Source organism: Engystomops pustulosus, chromosome 1 (genome assembly GCF_040894005.1).
Source record: "Engystomops pustulosus chromosome 1, aEngPut4.maternal, whole genome shotgun sequence".
NCBI lineage: Eukaryota > Metazoa > Chordata > Amphibia > Anura > Leptodactylidae > Engystomops > Engystomops pustulosus.
The window spans coordinates 193,838,528-193,854,411 of record NC_092411.1 but is presented as its reverse complement, the minus strand read 5'-3'; the positions used below and the strand labels follow the sequence as shown (position 1 = coordinate 193,854,411).

The following is a 15,884-nucleotide window of genomic DNA, read 5'->3' as shown; positions in this document are numbered from 1 at the left end:
AGAGTACAGGCGGTCCCCTACTTAAGGACACCCGACTTACAGACAACCCATAGTTACAGACGGACCCCTCTGCCAACTGTGACCTCTGGTGAAGCTCTCTGGATGCTTTACTATAGTCCCAGACTGCAATGATCAGCTGTAAGATGTCTGTAATGAAGCTTTATTGATAATTCTTGGTCCAATTACACCAAAAATTTTGAAACTCCAATTGTCACTGGGGCAAAAGAAAAAAAATTGTCTAGAACTTCCATTATAAAATATACAGTTTCGACTTACATACAAATTCAACTTAAGAACAAACCTCCAGACCCTATCTTGTATGTAACCCGGGGACTGCCTGTACTCAGAAAAAATGGCATATCTACCAAAAAGTGCAAATCTACCATCAAAATGCAGCATGATAAACCAGGGACGCTTACTCATAGACTGTTGTAATCTTATGTTTGTTATTCATGGTTTCCTTCCCTCTAAATTCAACTTTTAAAATTGTGCTAATAAGCCAGAAGTGCCCATTACCAGACTATTCCATGCTGCAGATGTACAGGCTGTTACACTGCTCAAGGAGCACTTTTCCCTCCCACTGTGTGCTGAAGCTTGTTCAGCTTTAGTGATATTATAGCAGGCAGAGGGAGGAAGCGCCGATCGAGGCCAGAGCACTTTATAGGCACAATTTTAAAAGTTGATTTTAGAAGGATGACCATGGATGGCAAATCTAAGAAGATTCAGTCACATTTCCTGGATCTATGAGTAAGCGGCCCTGGTTTATCATGATGAATTTATCCTCACTGTATTTCAAAGGAAGAAGCATAGCAGTTCGCCAGGTATGTGTTGCTTGTTGAACGCTGTTACAATAGTGTAGTCTTCCCCACTTTGACCTGACATAGAACAATGCAAAGGATACAGACTAAATTCAGATTGTTTTAGACATTAGAAATCATTTGGAGGTAAAAACTTAATATCTTCTTAAAACCATATGTGCAGATTTTTTGGTTATGTTTGGTAATTCTAATAGAAATTAATATTCTTTAGTTTTAATTAAATATATCCTACCATTTTGTTACTGCTGCTATATCAACCTAGGTGTCTATACTTTGTCCAGATATATTTGTCATACTACAAAATCAACCCTGACTAGTGTGACACAATTCTTCTAGCCCTTCTAGCTTACTTATTCTACTAGTAGGCAAACTTTTTCACAATGACAAATGTAGGAAAATATTCGGGATCAGCATAAAATCACAGAGTTGGTAATACCTATAGAGGCTCTGATATCTTTGTCTCCTGTTCTCAAGGACTTGTTTGTGAAGTATTTATTTTCACCTTGAGTCGATGGAGAATGAATTGTCAATAATTGAGCACCCAAGGACAAAGTTGTAGCACCCCCTAGATATGACTGGCTGTTCAGCCATAGCTCCATCGAGTATAGTAAAATGAAATTGGAGCGAAATGAAGCAAAAAAAATGATCTCCTCATTTTCCATTGAATCAGTTTAATGCATAGTCCCCTTAGTTTTCTTGCACTGATTCGCAGACAGAAAATGAGTCTGAATCAACATGGAAAAATGTTCAAATCTGCCTCTTTGATGTAAGTAATCACAGTATAGACTTATAACAAAAGCAGCGTCCTTCCCTATCATGCTATGATTCAGAGATACCTTTAAACAAAAAGCAATTAGATGTAATGATTTAGTGCATAGTATTACATAGTCTTAATGTTCCCTACAGGTGCAGTAGAATGTAAAATTTGCCGTAGATTAATATGTCAGCCTCTAGATATTCAGGAATGGCCATTTATACTCCGCTGCTCTGATTTTTCCCTTATTTTTCCCCCACAATTCCCCACCAAATTGTTCATGCAGTTGGTCATTCCCGTAAATGGAGCCTCCTTCCCAGAGATACAGGTGAACTAGCACCTATGAATCCCTGCTTCTGGCACACAGACAGACTGCTCCTGTTGGTCCAGCGCCCTCACTCGCATGCACGTGTCATCTTGCCACAATTGCTGCTGATACACTTCTGGTTTTGCGTCGTGTACATTGTTGTATAATGATATTTGTGCTTCTCGCTGTTAACACCAAAAGATGTTTTTTCTGCTTTGCCAGGTAGAGAGGATCTATATGCAATATCGAGTTATGTTATGGCAGCACAGCAATGTAGAGCGTCTTCAGCATACGATACAATGTTGCTTTATTAACATGGCATGTTACAATCATTACTAGATGTGTTTGGTTGATAATTATAGCCTTCATTTTTCTTTCTCGGATTGTAAACTTGTCTTCTTTCTTTTATGTCTTTGCAGCCGAATCTGAAGGTAAAATTTAGTGTCTGCATGATGTTTAGTCCCCTTTACTAACCTGGTGCTGGTTTAGTTTCATCATGTTTTGCTTTTCCATTTTCACTTAGGTCCCTACTAAACGTATTCACTCTTTTAGCCTTCTTGCTTCAAAAAGTTGAGAGCTGTTGTTGTTTTTTTCGTTGAACTGGGGCATTCTGTGATACTTGCAATAACCTGTGATCCAGAGAACATGGATGTAGTTCCCACGAGTATGTACGTTCCGCTACACTTACTGTCTATGAGAGTGCCAGAGACGACCGATTGCGGTGCCCGCCTATCTTTGGCAGTCGCAGTCAGTGAGTGGAGTGGCTGGGTACATACTTGATCTCATGGCCTATCAATTAGTGAGAACAGGGTCTCTGGATTGCGTGGGTCCCTTAATCGTACCTATATCACGGGTGCCAGAGGTGGCACTCAGAGCCCTTTCTGTGGGCACCCAGGCCTTCACCCCAACACAGAGTTTGCCAGATAGGACTTAAGGCTTTCTCCTGTGGTCCAATACAGCCCAGGATGTGCCATGCTCAGCGCCATTTTAAAGCAACATCCTTGGCTGCCAGGGCTACAGGAGGAGCGTAGAACGTGTGGATAGAGATGGATTGTCATTTGAGCTCCTGCTCTGGGTCCCCTGATTCTTCCTCTTCAGGGGACCCTGGAGAGAAGCTACAATCCATTTTTCCTCATCTTTCTATTGTATTGGTGAACTCAGGACACCAATACGATTAAAACCTGTTATACAGCAGGGATCAATAAGTTACTGCTTAAATTGTCATGTTGGCACTTTGCGACATATAAATGGGTTTTGGTTGCAGCTTGGGCACTCTGTCTCCAAAAGTCTCGCCATCACTGCCCTATCCTGTGTATAGGGAACAACTTCTAAACTTGGGACAACCCACTTTGAGGGGTTAAAGAGTTCTATAAGATTTTAAAAAAATCTTCTTTTATGTCCTCTTTTCTAGAGACTCTTCAGTATTGCTGCATGGCCCCAAAAAATAAATAAAAACACAAACACGTAAACACGTTATGGATGTAAATAGCAGGATATCAATAAGAGAAAAATGTTCTTTCTTTCTTTCTTAAAGGGAACCTGTCACCAGGAGACCCATTTTTAGCACTCCCCCAGTCCCCACAGAGCATAGTACATACACTGCCAAAGTGTTTTTGTATAAAAAATAGGTTGCACAGAAAAAAAGATATGTTATATTGTACCTTTCATTAGCATCTGCTGTGTGACTAGGCAGTTGCCTTTTGGGAGGGGCTGGAAAGGAGCAGTTCCCCCCACCCTTGGGAAACATGTGACCTTTTCAAATATATGAATAACTCCCCACACTCAGGATTGGCTGTAGAGGAGGAGGGGGCGTCGCTAAGCCAAGTGATGGGTGTTTTCATATATTTGAAAAGGTCACATGGAGAAGCTGAATCCCAAGGGTAGGGGGGAACTGCTCCTGTCCAGCTCCTCCCAAAAGGCAACTGCCTAGTCACACAGCTAATGAAAGGTACAATATATCATATCTTTTTTTCTGTAAAACCTATTTTTTATACAAAAACACTTTGGCAGTGTATGTACTATGCTCTGTGGGGACTGGGGGAGTGCTAAAATGGGTCTCCTTAAAGGGAACCTACCACCACAAATCTACCTATAAAGGTAGATTGGGTGGTAGGTGGATCAATGGGACGTGAGGATTAGCCCTTTTAAGGGCTAATCCTCACGTCCCTGCACTTTTTTGATAACTTTTATTAGATATATATTCAAATTTACTTATGCGGCTACTGGGGCGTGGAGTAGCCGCATCTGAGATTACACGAGGCAGCTACTCCACGCCCCGGTAGCCACTTTACAGGCCCGCGCCTGTTTCGGAGCAGTGACCGCGCAGGTGTGGGCCTGCTCTTCTGCGCATGCTCAGACGGCAGGATCGCCGGACAAGGGCGCGCAGCTCCGCGGAGCTGCGCGCCGAAGATGGGTGAGTAGGAGGGGTAAAGTGGCTACCGGGGCGTGGAGTAGCCGCCTCGTGTAATCTCATATGCGGCTACTCCACGCCCCAGTAGCCGCATAAGTAAATTTGAATAAATATCTAATAAAAGTTATCAAAAAAGTGCAGGGACGTGAGGATTAGCCCTTAAAAGGGCTATCCTCACGTCCCATTGATCCACCTACCACCCAATCTACCTTTATAGGTAGATTTGTGGTGGTAGGTGCCCTTTAAATTAAGTATCCACTTTTATTTAACTAGCTCTACTGGTGCTCTTTGGTGGAGAAATCTCCCCAACCCCACCAGTTTGGAGTGTTTTTTTGTCCCGCACACCACTTTGGGTGTGTCACGGCAGAGAACTGGGAGGGGCCAGAGCCTCAGAGTAGGACTGGTATTTTAAAAGGCAGTCATGATAAGTTCCCCCATTGTGTTTCACGTCAATGTGACCGTCAAAAGGAATCTGATTAATAATTGTAATGTTTATTTAGTAAAACTCTGCTTTTACTACCTACTTGTCCTTGATTGAAAGTTCTATCTATGTCCAACATTGCACTTTCTGCACTAACTCTCACCCTCTCTGCAACTTGTATACACTGCTTATGTGCCACAACCAGTCAGTGGAGAAAGGTGTGATATTGGACAACACAGGGGGCTTTAGTCAGGACCAGATGTGAGTGTAGGGCAGCGTTTGCTGTGGAGGACCTAAACAGGTGCTATAAAGATGGATGAACAATTGTGTTGACTGGGAGCAGTCAGGAACACATTTCTATGTTTTTGGGACAATATTTGATTGTTTTCTTGCTAAAGAAGGAAACAGAATGTCAAATCCTCTACAAAAAAGTAGGAGAAATTGTAGTCCATTTATAAATTAATCACATTATGTCAAATACTTAATAACTCCAGTGTTGATCCAGAATTGTGAGCAGGAAAAGGGGCAATAACTTCTTGGACCCACCTAGAAAAATTTATCATAAATTTCCATGTGTTATAGAATTTTGATTTACAGAAATAGACATACAGGCAGTCCCCGGGTTACGTACAAGATAGGTTTGTTCTTAAGTTGAATTTGCGTGTAAGTCGGGACTGTATATTTTATTATTTTAACCCCAGGGAATTTTTTTTTGCTCTCTGACAACTGGATTTTAAAAATTTTGGATTCTCGTAACCCGGATTAACAATAAAACTTGATTGCAGACACTTTTGATAACTGTTATAGTTGTTTATTGTAGCCCAAGGCTAAAGTACAGTAAATTACCAACATCCAGTGGTCCATTTGCAACTAGGAGTCGTCTGTAAGTTGGGTGTTCTTAAGTAGGAGACCGCCTGTATATGGATAATTTTTTTAAATTAGCACAGGGGCTCCAGATGCTCCTGGCTTCATTATTCTTTGATGCTGACATCTGTTGTTACTTAGACAATCCCTTTAAATCTAAGGTATTTTTCAGAAGAGATATGTTCTTACCTGCTGACAATATGATTGTTCTTTAAGACCATTCATTGCATTTTCACATCATTTTGTTTGACATCAGTCAATTCGTTCTCATAATAATAATCATATTCTACTGTGCATTACACATTACATGGTATATATGAAGGGTAAAAACATGGTCATTTGAAAAAAAAGCTTTGATGGTCCCGCTCGCAAGAGCTCACAGTCTATAAAGAGGAAGTGGTAACAAAGGAGGTATAAGTGCTTGTACAGTGGTCCAGCCATTTTGATAATGTATGAGAATAAGTAAAATCACCATGGCATGATCCATTACCAGCCACCATCTTTATGTGCAGAGTCCAGCGTGAGGGGCCTTAAGAGTAACCTGTTTTATGGTATAAAGTGCTGAGAGATCACATAGACGGGAGGAGTAAACAGGAGTTGGTAAGTGAAAATACAGTCAAAGGGGGAGATTTATCACACTCTGGCGCTCGGTGTGCCACTGCCTGATGTATACCCCCAGACCTCCTGCAACGCTGGATTTAGCAGGTGGCTCCGCACTCCTGTTATATCCGGCAGCTGGCTGCTCCAGCAGGGCAGGATAACCTGGCATAGAATTACACTGCAGCCTGCATATAGTTTTTGCGCAGGGCAGGAATGTTCTGCGCCAGACCACTCCGCTGCTAACTCAACGTAGAGGCAGCACAGGGGGTATAAGGCACAATGACTAGCTGTGTACCTATTACAGGCCCTGATAAATCCTCTTACCTCAAAGTGTTAAGTTATCAAGAATTTGACTATGGACACTACTATCTTCTCCATGACTCTTTTCTATATTGCTTTACAGAGGAGAACCCGCAAGCGCAGACAGACGATCTGGGAGTCCAGTTCACAGAAATGTTCATTAAACAACAGGAAAATGTCACAATTTTACTGTCTATCCTAGAGGTTCGTATTTCAAACTCCAGCTAACTAGAAGATTTAGGCTGAATTTACACGGACGTGTGTCCGCCATAGCGTGGCATGGTGGGCACTCGTCGCCCCCAGGGAGAGGAGGAGGCGATGAGCGCTGCTCACGCCACACTTCCATTGGGGGACGTATATACGTCGCTTAAATATACCCTCCCCCCCCCCCCCCAACGGCCCTGTGAATGAGGCCTTAGACTGAAAATAAAAAGGATACATACCCCTTTTCAGTTCAACTCATGTGAAGAAAAGTGATAAGTGTATGGCATCTGCATCTAGTAACAGATACCCGTAGGTGACATTGTGACATATGATTGTTCTTTAAGACCATTCATTGCATTTTCACATTATTTTGTTTAGTCATTAGACTGATGTCAGACTCCAAAACTCCCCTACACTCTGTGTGACATTTTTTTTTTAACTCTCCTGTAAAAAGTGAGAAAGTTTTCATGATAAGTCACATTGGGGCATGATACAAACAAGATGAAACAGCTAGTAGCTTGAACAGTATTCCAAAAAGGCAATCTATATATTATTTGTGTGGTGTGCAGTCACAATTTATACTGTTGAGAACTCCCCGTCCATCATGATTATTTTGCAGAAGAAAATACATTTTAGTGTTTCTTACCAATTTTGGATGTAAAACTTCCAGAGCGGAGGCAGGGATTTCACTGCCCATTTAACATAAGTACCATATAGATTCCATGTATCACTGCGCACCCACAAACTCATGTGCCGCATACCAGGCATATGAAGATTGGTCAAAATGGACAATGTTTATTGTTGCTTCAATGACTTTTACAGGAGTTTGATTTCCATGTACGTTGGCCGGGTGTGAAGCTACTAACATGTCTACTGAAACAACAAGGACCTCAGGTTCAGCAGATTATTTTGGTCAGCCCTATGGGTATGTGCTTCAAAGAATGGATTTTTATTACTTTAGTGACACTATATAGTATGTTAAACAATGTTATATGCACGTTTACAGGGATTTGGATAAATCTCTTTAAAGGGAACCTGTCATGACAATGGTGATTTGTACGTGATGACAGGTTCCAATAGCCTCTGGAATGTTGATTTAAAAAATGCCTTTGTTGTGCATCTGAATAATCCCACAGCTTTTAAATTGTTTCTTTAACATTACCTGGCTCCCGGCCAGCAGTGTGTGGTGAGTCCCAGGGGGCAGTTCAAAAGAATGGAGTTATTTTCTCCTCAAAGCTACCACCCTCTTTCTCCTTCATCTCTCTCGCCCTCCCTGCCATCAGCTCACTGCAGCAAACAATTCTCATTTGAAACTGGCATAGAATTGCTGATAAATCTTCCCCTTTGTCTCAATCTTCTTTATCCTTTAGCTCTATAACATGCTGCCTGCATTTTATACTGCCTTTTTTATTGTGAGAACTCCCCTTCAAATCCCCAAACAAATGTGAGAAAGTAATGGTACTACTATTTCATTTTGCTTAAAAGCTCTTACGAAAAGCTCTTACTAATTTATGATTCCTAGTTGAGACATAATATCTATGTTTCCTAAGATGTTTAAATTACATATTAAATGCTGAAATATATTTTTTAGGTGTTTCCAGACTCATGGATTTGCTAGATGACTCTAGAGAGGTGATCCGTAATGACGTAAGTGAAAGGCTAAACACCCATTCTTGTTTCAGACTTATGTCACCCTATACTTGACATAGCAATCCAATTGTAGTTCCAGAACCATCTGTTCGGTCTCTGTGGTTTTGCCATAGTGCCTAAACTAGATTTTTTGTTGTGGGGGTGAGGGGTTTTATTTTTGATGTTTTGTCTTTTAAAAACTCTAAAACCTTGAATAAAATTCTAGATAAAAATAGCAGGTCCATAATTTTCTGGTTAGTAATGACCCCCCATAGACTACATAGACTAGCTCAGCTATGAATGTATCTCTTATTTGTGCTGCAGGGCCTACTACTGCTACAGCAACTGACAAAAAGCAATGCTGCCATACAGAAAATAGTAGCCTTCGAGAACGCTTTTGAGAGACTTCTTGACATCATCACAGAAGAAGGAAACAGCGATGGTGGTAAGTCCATACAGAGTCTAAAAGAAAACTGGTCTCAAAGCAGCCAGTCAGTGTAGCTTTCATTATTAACAAAATGAATAATGGAATGAAAGTTGCACTACACTCACAGCCCAGCAAAACTACAAATTATTTTACTGTGATATTGCTGCAACTGAGGAAGAACATGCAGTTTTGTCATTATTTTACTATAAAACATTGGCAAATACAGCATTGGTTCTTTTCAGTGTGTTCAACCACCCCTGGTTTTTGGTCACAGTAACTGAAGACCTAGCACAGATGTGAACAGGGCCTTAAAGGGGGTTTCCCATGAAAATTCTAAAATTTCAATACCTTGGTAATGTTAACAAGATCATTTTAACCCTTTACTTCACAATTTTGCTCAGTTTTATTGCTGTTTTAGCTCCTATGACGCAGGATGTCCAGTGTAAAATCCCAGGATGTGGGCGGGGACTCTCTAAGCAGACACATTATGCTCCATCTAGTTCTATAGGGTGACAATATGGTGACATTATCAGGGTATAGGCTTATATACAGTTTATTTAGCTTCTGAACATTGTACTAGTATCTGACACATAGAGAGATGAGATGGTGAGGTCTATGAGACGCCTTTTCCACACAATGACAGTCAGATCTGCTAAATCACTGCTATTACTTAACACACTACATCTGCTGTGCCCTCCTTCCCCAGATAAAGAACTTTTTTGTCTGTAGCTTGTAGTTCTCCTCACACTGCTGCCCTCAGGAACTCGGTGTCTGTATATCACAGCAAGAAATCAGATTCTGTGTCAGTCCTGGAGAGATCAGTCCTGGGCTGCAGGGGGACGGGGCTGGAGTGCAGAAACAGAGAGAAACTCCGCTCCACGGCCGTCACACAGAAATTCAAGATGGCTTCCATGACCCTGTCAGAAGTTACAGGGTCGTGTCTAGGGGCAACTGAAATTGTGTACACCAAGACTGATAGAGACAGGTTTGAAGTACATTTAAGAAACTTTGTGGGAATAGTGTGCTCGACAAAATGTGTTTGCCTTACTTCTGAAAATCTTCCTATATTTCAAAATATGAATATATATTTATATTATTGTTATTGAATACATTTTTTTTCTGTTATTTTAATAGGTATTGTGGTAGAAGATTGCCTACTGCTACTCCAGAATCTATTAAAGTATAACAACTCAAATCAAAACTTCTTTAAAGAGGGCTCCTACATCCAACGTATGAAGCCTTGGTTTGAAGTGGGGGATGACAACTCTGGCTGGTCTGCACAGAAAGTAACAAACCTTCATTTGATGCTGCAGGTATACACCCTAAATTAAAACAGAGGTAACATTTTTAATAATTGGTGCTGATAACAAGGGACGTAAAATATTAGGCTGCTTTGGGACAGGGTCATAAATTCTCCTATCACAATGCACTTTTACTTTCTTAGAGTGCTCTTGAGAAATAACTGTACCCTGATTTATATCTATGGGCAACTTTTTTTTTTTTTTAGTTTATTATAAAGCTAATTCCTACACTATTGTTTCTTATTGTACATTTGGCATATTTCCGTATCTAATCCAGCCTAATGATTTAGATTTTTTTTCCTGAAGAGAAGTGGAAGCTAAATGAATAGGGATGCCTGAAGCCACATTTTCTTTAGACAGTGCAGTTTCAAAAATGTCCATAAATGGATTTATGAATAGTAATTAATATTTTCTTTGCAGCTGGTAAGGGTTCTGGTATCTCCAGGCAATCCTCCCGGGGCTACGAGCAGTTGTCAGAAGTTCATGTACCAGTGTGGTTTGCTGCAACAGCTGTGCATCATCTTGATGGCTACTGGGGTACCGGCAGACATATTAACAGAAGTAAGTATTTGCATACCTTTTCACCAATGCTAAGGCCCCCCTGCACATTAACGTAATGGTAACCGATATCTGGTCGCAAATGGTTGCCCGTCACAGCGTGGACATGTCCAGAAAAATATAGGACATGTCCTTTATTTCGCCATTCTACGGCGTCTGCCACTCGCTTGTCTCTCCTGCGTGTGGCTGTACACTCGTCTGGTCCATAGCCCGTACGTGTGGATTAGATATTTGGATATTGGATATTTTTAGTTGCTGAAAGAAAATAATATAGATGGCACATTTGGAAAACAACCGCAATAACTAATACAGTCATGATAAAATGGACGGACTCCACAATCGTATAATAAATTATAAAAATTTCCTTTAAATGTCTGTTCTATTCCTGATCTAAGTATTTAGACCAGGGGTGACCAACTTTTATCACTCCATATGTCATATTGTCATACTGCTAAACTTTAATAGGCCACCTCAGTAACCAGCATCCTAGATTTAACAACAACCACAGTACAGCACAAAATGCCAACCCAGAAATGATTAGCCCCCCAGAAACCAAATACTGCATTCAGAGCAGCTAATGATAGTGCAGACCCCAGAGCAGATGATAACGGTACTGGATACCACAAAGCAGGTGTAAAATACTGGAGATCCCCAAAGCATAAAACTACTAATACTGGTGACCCACAGAGTATAAAACCACTAATACTGGAGACCCCATAAAAGACAATACTCGAGCCCCCTTGAGCATAAAACTCCTCTCCTTTCCGGTCTCATCTTCTCCTCCCTCCACCACACTCCAGCTTATTTTCTTCTCCATGTGCCGCTCTGCTCTGTGTCCCGTTCTGGTTATATGTGGTGGCATCCGGACCCGAAGCAGTACTGCGCCAGTAGTAGGAGAGCACCCTAGAGCATTAGAGTACAGCTGACAAGTACTTACCACCACTGGGTCCTCTTCTCTGTGTCCTGACCTTGACGTGTACAACCAGTGTCAGGACAGCAATGAACGCCCCAATGAACGATTCCATCAGTTACATCAGTTATGGAAGTGCTCATTGGACTCTGTCATCAGAGTGCGGACCACAACTCATGGCTGCATGTGGCCTGTCGGCGCGGATTGTGCATCCATGATCCTAGTTTTAGTTGAGATGATTGTGGCTGAACTTTATGTCGATGCCTAGGATTGAAGCTCCTCTCCTATAGATTAGAAAGGAAGGAATGGCCGCATATATCTCAAACACTGCTAGAGGGACCGGGAAACCAGGACTGTGGAGTCAGAGTCCAAGGTTTGGCTTACCGTCTCCACAACCCTGTGGAAGGCCCATCTTGCAGCTCCACAAATGTCCCAGTGTGAATACTCTTGCAATCTATAATGAAATGTTATACAGCTTCATTGTATGTTACGAACATCCAGATCCTGAAGCTGTACATATCTAATACTTCTCCTAGTGCTCTACAATGTGTCAAGTCTTAATGGCCAACTATGAGTTAAGCAGCCTGTGCTAGGATGCAGAATTGATAAGCTGGATTGATGATTCATTATAAATTTTGTACAGTGATTTACCTTTTCTGACTTTACACGTGGAACTGACTATTGTTATTTATTCTTTCATTTAAAAGACTATAAATACAGTCTCGGAGGTCATCAGAGGCAGCCAAGTAAATCAGGACTACTTTGCATCTGTAAATGCTCCATCAAATCCCCCAAGGTAATCTTTAACCACTTTTTACATTGCGATGAGTGTTTCTTCTTGGCATAAGAATTGGTGACCCTTACAACCCTTACGATATGTAAGCCAAGCATCACTACACAGAATGTAATGTTCTATGTAATATATCTCTTTAGGAATGAGGGTTGAATATTTTTTTCCAGAAGTGAAGAGTAGGTCCATGCTGGCAGTGTTTCCTACCACCTGTAAAAAGTGGTTTTTGGACCCCCTTGAGACAGACTGTTTTGCCCTGTATACTGGTAAACTCCAAACTTACAAGAACACTTTTAAAGGAAATCTCCCATAAAATCAAGTATGATAAACTAGGGGCACTTACTCATAGATACAGGCACAGTGACTGTGGTAATCTTCTTATATTTGTTATTCATGGCCTCAATCCTTCTAAAATCAACATTTAAAATTATGCTAATGAGTCTAATGGGCTACCCTAGCCCCTCTATGATTAGACTTTACAGGCTGTTATACTGTCGCACACACCCCCTGCTTCCTCAGCACTGACAATAAGGCAGGAAGTGCTCACTGCACAAGTCCTGAGGGAACAAGGAGGGGGGATGAGACGGTGTAAATGTCTGTTAAGCCAGATCATGGCGGGGCTAAGGTAAGCCCCTCAATCTCTTTGGCGTAATTTAAAGGATTTTATTGATTTTTAGAAGGAAAAAGGCCATAGGTAGGAAATTTACCACAGCTTTGGTGTTTGGATGTATGAATATCCCTGGTTCATCATGTTAGATTTCCTTTAAAGAGGTTTTCTGAGTTGGCACATGAAAAAAGGGTTGCAAATCACATTCCAATGCCATGGCACACATTTATTAGCTTTTTCCTGTCAGACAACATTTTATCTATCTGTTCACACACACCTTATTTTCTGCAGTGTTTATTTACATGCTGAAACAACAATTGCCATGAAGACTTGCAGAGCAGGCTGCATGCATTGTGCTTCCTCCTTCTTTTCACTCCCATTCAGGTTTTTGATCTCAAGCATAGTCGCCAAGTCTGTGTATATTGCACCACGTTTCCCTTGTGCAGTTTACCCTTGCTGTCTATCAGCACATTATCAATAAGGCACTTTGTTCCTCCCCCAAGCTTCTACTCTTCTGGTTCTACCAACATTAGCATTTTCTGCCATTCCACAGAGCCAGGACTCTGACCATGGGTATGACTTTCATGAAAAACTAAAATCCGGGCCAAGAGAGCAGGATATGTACAGATTTTAAAAAAAACACATTTTAATTTTGTACAGAAAACCCCTTTAAGATGACCAAAAGAGGAATTCAGGTTACATGTTGTATTATCATCTGCTCTGCTTCTTTATTTCTGTGTAGGCCTGCGATCGTGGTACTGTTAATGTCCATGGTGAACGAGAGGCAGCCCTTTGTCCTAAGATGTGCCGTTCTTTACTGTTTCCAGTGCTTCCTTTACAAGAATCAGAAGGGTCAAGGAGAAATTGTAGCCACACTTCTACCTTCAACCATAGATGGTAATGTCTCTTGTGCATTCTTGGATATTGTTCTGACAAAATAATTCTGAAATTGGTGTCATTGCTGTTATTATGATAACACCCCCCTCTTTTCTGAATTGCAAAGAATAAATAACATGCTCCGCAGATTGTAGTCTGCGACTAACCCACTTTACACAAGCACAGCAGGGAATATGTGGATACATGTTTAATGTCTGTCTCTTTAATGTTTCACAGCGACTTCACTGTCTGCTGGGCAGCTCCTCTGTGGAGGTCTCTTCTCTACGGATTCTCTTTCAAACTGGTGTGCCGCTGTGGCACTGGCACATGCCCTCTTAGAGAATTCTACCCAGAAGGAACAGCTGCTGAGAGTCCAGCTTGCTACGAGTATTGGAAACCCACCTGTATCTCTGCTGCAGCAGTGTACCAACATCTTGGCACAGGTATGAGAATTCATGTGGCTTCTGAAATGAGCCAATACAAGGTGCAAGGTCTCATTAGCTTTTTAGTAATTTTATTCCAACCTCCTTATAAGTAGAAGATATGTTTCAGGGACAATCGCCCTCAAATCCAAATTGGTTTCTCAGATTTTAGATATTTTGCTACTCTTTTATTCTAACTTGAGTAGGGTTATATTGAAACATTTGCTCTCTTGTCTACAGTCAGGTATAACAAGCTACTGGATTGACATGAATAGTGTCCGGCCATAATTAGCGGCTAATAACCGCTTTGTGGTCATGATGGGGAGGCCCTTGGACTACAAGGACACTATTCATATCCAGAGGATGCATGCAGTACTCAGCTTTCCATGACCATCTATTGATCTTTGCTACTAAGTGGGGGTGGATGACTTTGCCATTGTGTGATTTTGGATTAGAAGTACAGTATCAATAATTGCATTAACCATCTTGATAGAAATTAAAATTTTCACATATAATTTGCAGGGGGATAAGCTCGACAGACGGGTATGTATTTGTTGGCACTGCTCGCTGACACTGCAGGGCTTCTTTTACTTGCTTTTTCAATATGGGTTTTGTTTTTCTTATTTAACCCTTTCAATAACCGCTATGAAGTGACCTTTACTCACATGTTCTCTCCTGCTGTGGGGTATGTGGCTCATCACTGGGGCTTATAGGAAGCAGCTTGACTACTCCATGATTATCATGACTGTCTCAAAGAAAAACAGTCTTCAGTTGTAACAAATCCCAGCGCAGTATTCATTTTTTGTGGTGCTTTTCACAATTGAAAGCTGCTTTGTCATTTGTTGCTGTGGGCTACAGTGGCTGTATTTCTTTTAGACATTTGTCATAAATCTACCCCTGTATCTACTCAAATCAGGAGAAATGGGCAAGGTACTCTATTTCTTATTTAAAGATGCATTCTGAATCACCGTATGGATAAATGTAAGGCTTATTTCTTGATCCATAGTTCTCTGTTAGGCTACATTTACACTGACGTATGCCCACACAGCTACGGCTGGGCAGTCATACGTCAGCTGCAATGGAGAGGAGGAGGAGTGACCCCTCCCCTCTCCATAGCAATCCATTACACATGGCCCGTAACACGGGGAAAGTTTGGACATGTCCTATTTTTCCCCATGTATGGTGCGGTAGTATCGCTCTATGTGGCCATTGCTTTCTATGGGGGACATATGTCCCCAATACTGTCTTGTGAATGTAGCCGTAGATGGTGCAGTTGCATCTTTAAAGTAGCAAACAAATGCTTCCTTTCACCTGAGGTTCTATATCAACCTTTTCTGACTTCTTCTTAATGTATGTGGTTCAAGCCTTGTTCCACATTTTGTGAAAGTGAAAAGTATCATAGGCCAACCTTGGTCACACATGGAACGATTACGTTCACTCACCTTTACCACAAATAACATTACTAATACCCTCTAATTTATATTTATTTGAATGAGGGACTGAAGTAGGCCCAACTCCCCTACCAACTCCTTCACGTCGGTGTAACTGTACACACCTTTTACCAGGAACTGCTAAAATATACCTACTATTATGTCCAAATGCTGTAATGGCTTAAATAGAGGTGTGTACATGTTGTTGCTTACTAGTAAGTATACTAGGCAAGATGAACCAAATTCTTTTTAGTCA

General features: G+C 41.2%; 1 protein-coding gene across 4 annotated transcripts in view; it reads left to right on the top strand.

Annotated features, from left to right (window-relative positions):
- The window catches only part of USO1 (USO1 vesicle transport factor), a 49,530-nt gene that overhangs the window by 15,604 nt on the left and 18,042 nt on the right, over nt 1–15,884 (top strand). The window contains exons 5-15 of one of the 4 annotated variants that reach the window (XM_072117037.1): nt 2,299–2,310; nt 6,578–6,678; nt 7,501–7,603; nt 8,270–8,325; nt 8,632–8,752; nt 9,869–10,047; nt 10,456–10,596; nt 12,211–12,299; nt 13,643–13,797; nt 14,014–14,219; nt 14,721–14,741. In XM_072117037.1, coding sequence (XP_071973138.1) covers nt 2,299–2,310; nt 6,578–6,678; nt 7,501–7,603; nt 8,270–8,325; nt 8,632–8,752; nt 9,869–10,047; nt 10,456–10,596; nt 12,211–12,299; nt 13,643–13,797; nt 14,014–14,219; nt 14,721–14,741 — 1,184 coding nt within the window. The remainder of the gene's footprint in view (nt 1–2,298; nt 2,311–6,577; nt 6,679–7,500; nt 7,604–8,269; nt 8,326–8,631; nt 8,753–9,868; nt 10,048–10,455; nt 10,597–12,210; nt 12,300–13,642; nt 13,798–14,013; nt 14,220–14,720; nt 14,742–15,884) is intronic. The other 3 variants (XM_072117045.1, XM_072117054.1, XM_072117062.1) reach the window with 3 other exon arrangements.